Source organism: Danio rerio, chromosome 1, assembly GCF_049306965.1.
Source record: "Danio rerio strain Tuebingen ecotype United States chromosome 1, GRCz12tu, whole genome shotgun sequence".
Taxonomy (NCBI): Eukaryota; Metazoa; Chordata; class Actinopteri; order Cypriniformes; family Danionidae; genus Danio; species Danio rerio.
The window spans coordinates 6,850,672-6,862,952 of NC_133176.1; the positions used below are offsets into that span (position 1 = coordinate 6,850,672).

At 32.9% G+C, this 12,281-nt stretch overlaps 1 protein-coding gene across 2 annotated transcripts; it reads right to left on the reverse strand.

Annotated features, from left to right (window-relative positions):
* Positions 1 to 489: 489 nt before the first annotated feature.
* Positions 490 to 6,277, reverse strand: mnx2b (motor neuron and pancreas homeobox 2b). 2 transcript variants are annotated; one of them, NM_001009887.2, is made up of 3 exons: positions 5,785 to 6,277; positions 3,218 to 3,378; positions 490 to 963 (listed from the first exon to the last, which is right to left on the reverse strand). In NM_001009887.2, the coding sequence occupies exons 1-3, from the start codon at positions 6,212 to 6,214 to the stop codon at positions 592 to 594; spliced, it is 963 nt and encodes a 320-aa protein (NP_001009887.2). In that variant the 5' UTR covers positions 6,215 to 6,277; the 3' UTR covers positions 490 to 591. The 2 variants fall into 2 exon arrangements, with proteins under 2 accessions (NP_001009887.2, NP_001315287.1); NM_001328358.1 differs by having other exon boundaries at positions 5,761 to 6,277.
* Between the last annotated feature and the right edge of the window lie 6,004 nt (positions 6,278 to 12,281).

The following is a 12,281-nucleotide window of genomic DNA, read 5'->3' on the forward strand; positions in this document are numbered from 1 at the left end:
GCTTAAAGTGCAATGTAAAGACTTAACTTGATTAATTAGGCAAGTTAGGGTAATTAGGCAAGTTATTGCATAACAGTGGTTTGTTCTCTAGACAATATTAAAAAATTGCTTAAGGGGGCTAATAATATTTACCTTAAATGGCTTTAAAAATTTAAAAACTGCTTTTATTCTAGCCGAAATAAAACAAATAAGACTTTCTCCAGAAGAAAAAAACATTATAGGAAATTTCTGTGGAAAATTCCTTGCTCTGTTAAACATTATTTGGGAAATATTTTTAAAAAATCACAGGAGGGCGAATAATTTTGACTTCAGCTGTATGTATATGTATGTGGTATATACATATACGTACTATAAAAAAAAAAATCTCCTTAAGATGTTTAAAAGATGTCTTCAGATTTTGGAACACAGCTTATTAAATATATGTTATTTGTTATATTAAACATTTGAGTTCCTCTGTCTCCTTTAACATCAGTGGCAATCCTCTACTCTCCAATGTCCAGTGCCATCACTGATAAGTGTCTAAAAGGCTGGCTGATATTTACCCCTAATGCTACCATAGAGTCAAAGTTCCATAGTAATTTAAACAAGTCTTCATAACCCTGCCCGGATCTTCCTCTCTCCTCCATGCAGCTCCTCTATGTCGTCCTCCGAGAAGGGGCTGTCGGGATGATATAACGCAGCGGTGTGGTGCAGAAAGTCTGTGGATCGGGACACGCTGAGGCTGTTGTTGATGAACTTGTGTTGTCCGTCCTCTTCGTCCTCTTCGTCTTCATCTATCTCCTCTTCCTCCTCCTCCTCTTCCTCCTGTTCCTCCACACTGGGAGCTGCTGGAGCGCGTCTGCTGTCCCGTCCGCTGGGTTTGGTTCCTCCACGCTGCCGCTCCACCTCCACCTGCGCCGCCTGCTCTTTAGCTTTACGACTGCGCTTCCACTTCATCCGCCGGTTCTGGAACCAGATCTTCACCTGGTGTGGGAGAAACACACACACATGCATGGACACAAGGTGATCAGCAATAATAGATGCATTCTGCTTCACTGAAAAAAATGATTCATTGGGTTTACTTAATTTTTTTAAGCTAGAGTAAGTGGTTGCAAACAATTTACATGGGCTGAATTTATTCTTTTTTTTATTCTACTCATTAAAATAAACAAATGAAACAAACAAATAAAACATTGATAAGGTATTTTCCAAATAATGTCCTCTAAAAATTACTGTCTTTATTCTGCTTCGCTGTAGCTATATACGATCAAAGAAAACAATGTTTTTCATGTTAATTTAACCTCATAAAAAGTTCAGCAAGTTTCAGTTATTTTTAAGTCAAAACGAATATAATTTGATTCATTTGTTGATTTTGTTCATTTGATTTTACTTGATTCATTGATTCAAAAAATGATTCACTGGATTTACAATTTTTTTAAAGGTTAGTGATTGCAAGCAAATTATATTGGCTGAATTTAAACAAACAAGTTAACTTTAGTAATGCTCAACTTTATTACTTTGTTTAAATTCAGCCCAAATAAATTGTTTACAATCACTAACCTTTAAAATGTAAATCAATTGAATCATTTTTTAATCAAAAGAACACAATCAACAAATGAATTAAATTATGGTTATTTTGAATAACTTATTTTAATAAGCTAAATTAACATGAAAAAAAACATCTTCATGGATTGTATTTACATTGTAGAGGAATGAAGACATATGGAAAATACTATATTATCACAATTTTATAGAAACTATACTGTTTTAATATGAGTATTGGCATTGATGGAACCTTTTCATAGCACAAAAGATAATATTTTTGGGGGAACCAGAAAAGGTTTTCGTATGGTTTTTTTTATGTATTTATTTTTTTAGTTTTGTTATAAAAATTCAGAATTTGTGTTAATTTTATACATTTTTTTATATTTTTATTTTAAAGTTTCTATAATTATGAAGTGTTTTAAGGTTGGTATTATTACTATTATTTATTATTTATCCCTCTTTTTTATTTTATTTTTTTCAGTTTTAGTTCATTACATCCTGTTAAACAATTTTTAAGTCTTCTAAAATTAACTTTTAAATTTAAATAGTTTAAATTAACTATAATAATGAGTAATGTAATAAGAGCATATATATATATATATATATATATATATATATATATATATATATATATATATATATATATATATATATATGTATATATATATATATATATATATATACACATATATATATATACTGAAGTCAGAATTATTAAACCCTCTTTTAGTTTTTTTTCTTTTTTCTTTTTTTTTATACATTTCCCAAATGATGTTTAACAGATTAAGGAAATTTTCACAGTATGGTTGATGATACTTTTTCTTCTGGAGAAAGTCTCATTTGTTTTATTTCGACTAGAATAAAAGCATTTTTTTAATTTTTAAATGCCATTTTAAGGTCAAAATTATTAACTCCTTTAAGCAATTTTTGTTTTCCCGATCTTATCTCCGTAAACAGAAATTGGGGAAAAAATAAACAGGGGGGCTAATTATTCTGACTTCAACTGTACTGTTTCCTATGCATTTTTATTCTGCATGGTTGCATTTAATTGATTTAAGTTTACAGCAGTTGAATGTGACAGTACAGTACTGCTCATGGCCCCTTTAATGCTTTTAACTATACAAATGTTCTTTACTGACTAAAGAACATCTACTTGTTGATAAATGTTGAGATTTTTTTTGTTGTTGTTGTTGTTTAATTGTTTAATTTGTTTTTACACAAAATGCAGAGTTGCACAAATGTTTTCAACATTATTAATGATATGATGACAGTTTCAGTTGATGATGTGTGGGTTTGGGCATTATAGAATAACTTCTGTAAGACGTTTGATAAAGCAAAATAGCTTTTCATCACTAGAAAAGAACGCAATAAAAAGTAATGATTTAAAAATACATAAATGCACAGGACATTTAAAACAGTAAAAATGGTATACCGACCCAAGATTTTTGAGCAGTATTTTTTATAATTTTGGGCAGCAGAATTTTTTTATTGTTGAGATTTTTAAAATAAATTTTATACATTTTTATTATTGTAATCATTTCAATTTTCAAGTTTAGAAATATTTTTTTAGCAACTGTCTGAAACAGCAGTAGTTTTCCCATTAATATGCATTTTCTTTGTTTATTTTTACTTTATGGTATTAGTTATATTTAACTATAAATAGCACTGAGACCATGGTGGATCTCAGCATTACCTGTGTCTCAGTCAGCATTAGAGATGTGGCCACTTCGAAGCGTTTGGGTCTGGAAAGGTATTTATTAAGTTTAAACTGGTTTTCCAGCTCCAGTAGTTGTTGACTAGTAAATGCTGTCCGAGGCCTTCGACATTTACCCATCAAACCAGACTGAGGGGCAGCTGAAAGACAAACACACGCACAAAAATCAAAGATAGTCACTAACAACAACAACTACATTAAATCAACTCTTGTCATGTGGATTATTCTGCTGCAGTTGAACGTAACTTTACGTTGATCTAATATAAACCTCAAACAAAGGGCATAAAGGTTTAGCAGCATTTTTACTTTTAATTACCAGCACTAATATCATTTGGTGAAACTGTAAATCTGTTCCCAATTAATAACAGGCCTCTTGAGCCTGCAGATATAAAAATTAAGCACCAGGCAAAAGGATGCAAGCTGCTGTAATCCACGTTTAGACTATTTTTATGAGATTTTTGTCTCTTTTATATAATGTCAAGGACTCGCGGGGTCGCGCGCACACACACTACAAAAGAAAGCCCAGAATTCGCAGCTATATCATTTACTATAATAGCTTTACTGCAGCTTATTGTTAAACACAGTGAAGCAGGGCTGGGCGGCCATAAAACGCAAGAGCAAGCCATTAACTTAATGAAAATTCAATGAACGCTTTTGGGATTTTATTGATGAACTACAGTATGTTTAAGGTGTTTGTTTATAGTTTCTCTCTCACACAAAGACAATTTTCATCGAGCTGACATTTATGGCTTTATAAAAAAAGCCCAAAATAAAATTATATTATTACGGTTTGGTGTAAATCCTGGTAGCCATTGTTAAGTCAGACTGTCTTTACTGTTAAGTTGACGTTTCTTTTAACTATCCAAGGATAACATTAACTTTCAATCATGTCTATGTGGAGTGTGTTGTATATGTTAGATATGATCAGATATATTTGGTTTGTTCACTTGTTAATGATTGATTTCCTGTTAATTGCAAATAAATACATAGGGAAAAAAGCTAAGGCAAAGTCATAATTTCCTGATACTGTTTTATCGTTTGCCATATAAAGTTCTGCAAACTAATTTCGCCACATGCTGCGCCATGATTTCAGTTTAATAATCCATCAAACAGGAGTTGTAAACATCATAATTGCTTGGTGACAAATTAACTCGGGGCTTTTCAAGAGTCACAGGTGTGTGTGAGCACACCTCTCCCTCTGTTTGCTTTCCCTCACCTTTGATTATGTTGAAAAGGATTTCATGCGCTTTTACGATATTTGCTTTCAAACTGACTATGGCGGTAATGCAACAAAATTTGGCGTGTGACAGTAATGACGCTTTAATGATGGAGGAGCACAGGCCAAGCAGTGCATGATTTAAGCAAAACTTTCGATACAACTCTGGATACTTTAAACCGGACTATTAAATGAAAACTACGATTAGAATCAATTAGGAAAAAAGCTGGGTTTCATATAATTCCTTCATGTTATCCCAGCCCGAATCGATTGCGCTAACTTAATTGTTTTTACAAATTGAAGTGGATCGAACCTAAAACAATTAAGTTATTCCAAAAACTTAAGAATTGTGTTGTTTCAACTCATTTTAAATAAGTAGTTTGAACAAGCAGAAAACATTTTTTGAGGGCAAGCAATGTAAAAATTATATGATCAGTTAGTCCTGACAGCATATGTTTTCAGGTCATTGTAACTTATTAAACTAAATCAATCACGCTATAACTTAATTTTATTTTAAGTCAGTTTAACATGAATTTGTAAGGTTAATTAGATTCAGCTTTAAAAAAATTAGCCAACCAGGTTTTTTGTGTGTGTGAGTATTATTCTAAAGGCAAAACGGCATTCGTTAATAAGGTGCTAATATGATGCACCCGATAATTATAATTATTGATTTTTTTAACTGGTAAAAATGCAAATTACATTTGCATTCAAACGCAAATCATTTATTATTCCATAATACATCCTGTTTATGTATCAGTGTAGACTTTAACTTGTTAAATGATGGTCATTATGTTAAATGCATATGGGGAAATTAATTTGGCGCTTTACTACAATTTCTTGTATAATAGTAAACATCATTCATAATAAAGCAATTCAGTGAGTATATAACACACTGAAAAAATGATGTCTAAAAATAGTTGCTAACAAATATGTGTCGAGTTTAAACAAATTAAATCCAGTAATGTTCAGCTTAATTTGTTTAACCCAAATAAATTGTTTACAACCACCTAACCTTTACTAAAAAATTAGCAACTGCAAGGATTCTCTGAATCATTTTTTCAGTAGATGTATAGGCCTAAATAATGCATTCAGGTAGAAATCAACAATCAAATTATTTAAATTCACTTAGGAAAATATGTGCATAAAAAATCGAAACTGCTTTTACATTTTACTACTAATTATAAAGAAACGGCAAGTAATTTTCTGTTAAACAATAATCAAACGTAATCGTTTTTTATTTATAGCATTAACTGCTGATCTGATAAGGACTGTGTGATGTTTATTAGTAACTTAAAGTGTTACCCACTCATCTGAATGCTACCCCACTCACAGGTGTAATCGGGCAGTCGTGGTACCATGATGCCAGCTCGTATCCAATGCTCCAGCGGTAATGATCCGGCCATCGCCGCCGCCTTCAGCTGCTCCGGGTACGGCTGCGTCAGCTGGGTGAACCCAGTGTACGCTAGTGCAGGGTGCTGACCTCCCAATGCTGAAATGGGGTACATGGGCGTCGTGTACATGCCTGGGATAGAAGTGAGTCCCGGGTGAGGGAGATTGAGCAGCCCTGGTTTCGGTATGATTCCGGGTTGGAGGTGTATGGCACCTGGGGTCCCGCGGGGGGACGGGGTGTCACCGCGCCTGCAGGACACCGGACTCCCAGTCGGGCTGTCGCTGCTCAGTCCAGGGGAAACTTCTCGGCTCCCTCGATGTGGTTCTTCAGCTAAAAGGGCGTCGATCCTGAAGTTCTTTGACTTTTCCATTGCAACACTTTTGTTGTGTTTAGAGTTGCAGGTAATTGCGCTGATAGCTGCGTTTTACGCGCAGATGCATTCGTTTTAATCTCGATTAATGATATTTTTCTGTTATATCTAACTATTGATATGTAGAGTTTAATCTAACTAGAACTTTCCCATTGGAACTCAGCCCATGAGACAGCCGAAGTACGCACAGAAAAAGATTTAAGCGCTTTATGGTAGAGCTCTAGTTGTTGTTGTTTAGAGGAGTATCTCTGTCATCTGATCCGCTCTCTGAACCTCCGCGCGCGTTCACATCTCGCTCATAACGCCTGTGCGAGCGCTGATTGGCTGCAGAGCTTGTCCTGGGGGAGCAGATCACTTGACAGTTTTCTAATTAACTAATCATACTGTAGTATAGACACTTGGAGCGCGTCCTTGGACTCAGACTTGTTCCTGAAGCAACATCAGAGCGCGAGACGCGTGCGGAGTTTTCAAAGTGCCTGACACCAAGCGTTTCTCATCTATAGTTAATTAATTGCAGAAATTGCAAGTTTAAAGGTATCCATAAATCATCAAAAATCATCAAAATAATCAAGCTACATAATAATGGCAATGATCTTAATTTATTGTAGTTGTTTTTTGCTATTATTTTTGACTAGTGAGACCTTTAATTATGTCCATAATAATAATAGTAATAGGCTAATTATGAAAAATAATAAGAATAATATCCGTAGTGGTAGCAGCATCAACAACAATAATAGGTTATTATTATTATATTGTGTGACACATAATAATGTAAACATTACAAACGGGTGAGCTCACTGAGCAGTTGCTCTAGACATTTTAATAATGTGATCTAATATTTTAACGACCTGCTAATTTAAGGAATCGCGACTGTAATATCAAGATAATTTATTTTTATGAGTTCACATTACACAGTTCATAAAATCTTGCGATAGCTTATATTTATGATTTATTTGCAGGATCTGTAAAATATTCACTATTTATTTTATTACACAAATAGTTTCCTAAAAATAAAACATGGTCTAAAATAACTAGTTTCGTTTCATGTAATTGCTTGTTTTTTGTTCACTAAACAGACCAAACTATACTGATTTAAATACACATAAAAAAGTTTAAGAGCAAGCCAAGTAGAAATATCTTTGACCCCTTAAAATAGCATAAAATCTGAATGCATCTCTGTTTTCAATTATTATTATTATAACATATAATTAATGATATAATAATACTGATTAAAGTAGTTTTTGCTTCATTAATTGATCAAATCACCTGCCGACATTTATGAGCGACTCTAATTATTAATAGTTACTTTTTAGGATTTTATTTATTTTTATTTTTTAGACAGAATCGTCCATTCGAGAAAACATCGTGAAATAAATAATCATCGTATGTTTAGAGAAAAAATAAAACGAGACTCTTGTAAGTACACTCCGTATAGCCTGCGTTATGGGTAATAATACAAATAATAAAAAGGGTTTTTGACCTATGTAAAATAAATAAATAAAATAGAGGCAATTCATTCCAAACCTTAATATCACACACGGACAACCTGTCGTAAACACGCAATAAATCGAGACGAAATGTATTGAAATTCGCAATTGGGATTTTAAACATTGCCTCCACATGGACTGTGGATTAATAACATGGAAAACGGGTGACAGGAGGCCGAAAAGCTGATATTCTCGCCTTGACCTGAGAAGATTGCAGCGGCCCGCCCTTTTATCCCGCAAATGGGCTGCGGTACAGATGCGGGGTCTGTCTCAAAACACGACGTGCTCCCTAAACAGACAACACGTTTTAGGGCGCATTAGATAATTACGAACCAAAATTCACTGTATTTTATTAAACCTTAAACGGCTCTCTGATTTCTCTTTGATTTTCTCGTTTAAATTGTATGTTTTGTTGTAATGTAGCTATGCTGAAAAACATGGTTGCCTTACATTTTTAAGCTGAGTCAAATTATCTTTATGAGTCCATTGAACTTATAGTATGTTAAACTGTCTTAAAACAGCTTGTGTAGCTAACTTATACAATTAAGTTAGAACATTATTAGCTTAGTTTAATAAGTTGCAATGAGCTAAAACATGCTGTCAGAACTAATTGATCATATATATGTTTTACAGTGCACATGCAACAAAATAGGCTACAAAATAGTAGCCTATTATACAATCAGTCAAGTAATAGATTTTAAATGTGATGTTTTTAAAGTATACAGTATAGATTTTTGGGGGGCTAACATAGGCCTACTTATTTATTTCACGAGATATCTGCGATCTCTAAAAGAAAATTTACGAAATAATAATACTATTATGAAGCCGTCCAGTTAGGTAACTATATGCGTATTGAGACGGATCCACTGAGCTAATTTGCTCATGAAGTCAAGTGCTCTCTGCATATTCCCAGCAACCTGTCCCTCCCCTCGGCGGCTGCTGCTGCTTTTATGATTTAAAAGTAATTTAAACAGCCCGGCCACTGGTAAATCCGTCATTGGCACCCTGTGACAGAGGTGCGCAAATTAAATTGAATCAATGCGCGCGGTCGCACCGCCGGCCTCGTGTCACGGAGCGCGCGCGCGCACACGAACACCAGTGATTCAATGCATTGACAGGCAATGCTAAAATAAGACGGCTGAAACACTCTCTGTAACATGAATTATAGTTGTGTCATAGTTTTCTGATTTATTTTTAATTCCGCGTTTTAGTTGAGATGTTTTGCTTAGATGGATTTAATTAAAGCCTTGCAGCGTTGCAATAGAAAATTCTACTTTTTTTCTGAATCAAAAAGGGTTTTCATGCATCCAAAAAGCAAGTGTAATACTACTTTTATTTCCTTATTAGTCAGATGTTGCATGATTCATCAGCAAAAATTGATGGATGTACTTTAAAACAGTTCTTAAATATCTGATAATTAATAATTAACAGAAATAATTTTAAAGAAACAAGGAACACATTGATCGAATGTGAACTTTTAATTAGCCTGAAAGTATTTGTTTTACCAAACATACTCCAGCAATTCTTTATATGGTGTTTTATTAACTTAACTACATGTTTTGTTTCAACCTTTTTTCTCAGATGTGTCTTCTAAAGTTCCTTAACTTATTACATATACAGTTTATATACACAATTATTTAATCAAAGTCTTAAAGGAAATGTTTTAAATTTAAACAATGTTTTTATTTGACAGCTAGTTTTTTTATTAGTAAGATCATATTGAGATATAGTTTTACTCATAGTGGAGTGCATTACTTGTTCACTTTTCTCTGTAGTAAACATAACAAGCTAAGAAAATCAAGCAAAAAGTTAAAGATCCAAGACTAAACATTGGTCAAAAGATGCATTGCAGATTACACATTCAAATAAAAAATTATGCAGAAATATAAAAGTAGTTAATCAATTATTAGTTGATACAATATATTTTTAGTTTATTGCAAAATATGTACACATGATATTTTGAAGGGGTAGACAGACTTGTTTACTCATTCATAGTGTTTGGATGAAGCTAAAAATAAATGATGTTTTTATTACCGGCAACATTTCCATTATTAAACATGATTGTTTTAAAAAGACATTGAACTAACAGTGGGTTACACATAATCATAGGCAATCCCAGAGCTCAAACAGGTCTGTCTTTAAAGATTCATCAGTTATGGTGATATTCATATATGAAATTTTTTGTGCACTCTAAAACGATAAAGAAAAATAAGACATTTTCTAAAACATAATATAATTTGAATATATGATGTAGTGTTCACATGGATCTATGCATGAACATATAAAGTGCTCATATCACGGCTCACTCTTGATGTGCTTTTGAAAGTCAAAGTTTATCATTTAATTCTAGGCCTGTAAACTTTAGTACCTGTCGCGTTTACAGAACATTAAAGGCCTTATCACCGATTACAAGCATATTTTGTGGTCATTATCGCAGCTCTGCAACGATCACACAGCCGTGACCGGCGGATGTCCCGGTGTCTTATGACTTCTCTTTGATCCTCTGTCTGACTCAGCACTCTCTCTTTTTCAATGGAAATGAAATACAGTATAAGTCTGATGACCATGACCTAGATCACAGTCTGGTACAGACTGACCTGAGGGTCTTTTTTCCCCAGAAAACACTTTTGTCTGGAACAACACACCTTAACTCTCACATCAGTCAGTGGTTCCATAACAACCTTTAAATCTATGGAAACTTTTAATTCCATGTTTTTTTTTTTTTTTTGGATTAATAAAACTTTCTTCATACATTTTTAAAAACTCTTTAAGGTTCTTTAGGGAGCCAAACATGGCATTGCTGCAAAATATCCTGCTTTGGAACTGTTTAGTAGGAGTGGAATGCATTGATGCCAATATGTAGCACTTTTATTTTAAAGACTGAACCTTAATTAATTATTTAGTTAGTTGAATTTTTTTTTTCACTAACAATACATTTTTTAGGAACTGCACTTTACTTGCATCACTGGTTCCATGAAGAGCCTTTAACATCTGTTGAATCTTTTCAATTCATCTTCATGTGTCAAAGCAGCTTAGAAGTTCCAGTAAATTGAAACTGTGAATTGAAGTTCAGTTCAGTGTGGTTTAATTTTCACTGCTGAAAGTCCAAACACTGAAGAGCAAATCCCTCCACCTTTTCATTCCACAAAAGGTTATTATGGGTAAAAACATTCTTCAGATTATTAAAAACTCTCTTCTTCTGAGAAAACTCTTTACTGAAAGGTTCTTTGTGGAACCCAACAATCGTTCTTCACTCTTAAAAAGAAGGGTTCCAAAAGATTTCTTTAGCACATGCTGTTAGCAGAACCATTAAATAACCTTTATTTCCAAGAGAAAAGTGGACCATTTGTGATGTCAGAATGACATTAAATTAATATATATATATTTTTAAATGCTAATCAATTTGATGTCAAAACCTTTGTCTATTTGACATCAACTCATTGATGCCTTTTTACCACCAAAATAACAACGCAAGAAGTGTTATAATATAAGATATGTTTCATTCAACTCAAAGCTGGAATTACGAATTACACTTGATTTTGTATCTCTAAAGGCATGTAAACTACTTTGATGTCAAAATGACTTCAAATTGACTTCAAACTTTCATATTAAAAGAGTCAAAAATTAATTACAGTCCTGTGGTCGACTTTTGACGTGTATTTTGATGCCAGTGTTAGATGTCAATTTGGCGTCATTTTGACATCAGGGTAGTCAATTGATACACCTTTATTTTTAAGAAACATCAGTTTGTGATATCAAGTATGACATTAAAAAAAAAAACTTAATACGATTTGATTTTAAAACATTGATGTCTATTTAACATCCACACATTGATGCCCTTTTGATCACCAAAATAATGACACAGAAAGTATTGCAATATAATATTTTTATTATTGATCTGAAAGGTTCAATTACAAATAACTAGTTGGATTTTCTACACTGGATTTTCTAACATGCTTGATGTCAAAATGACAACAAATTGACATCTAACTTTCACATAAAAAAAAAATCTAAAATCAATTACAATTTTTAATATTAAATGTCAATTTGATGTAATTTTGATGTCAAGGTAGTCAATTAATATTCCTTTATTTATTGACATCCACACATTGATGCCCTTTTGATCACCAAAATAATGACACAGAGTATTATAATATAAGAAATGTTTAGTTCATCTGAAAGCTCTAATTACCAGTCACAAACTGGATTTTCTACACTGGATTCTCTGACTTCCTTGATGTCAAAACGACATCAAATTGACATCTAACTTTCACATAAAAAAAAATTAAAATCAATTACAGTCCTGTAATCAATTTTAATGTGTTTTTAACACCAATGTTAGATGTCAATTTGATGTCATTTTGACATCAAGGTAGTCAATTGATACCAGTAAATAACCTTTATTTTTAAGAGAGAAACAGGCAATATGTGATGTCAAAATGACATTGAATTGATAAAAAGCATGACGTCAAAAATGCCAATCGATTTGATATCAAAATCTTGTGTATTTGACATCCACACATTGATGCCCTTTTACCGTCAAAATAACAACGCAAAAGTATTATAAGAAATGTTTTAAT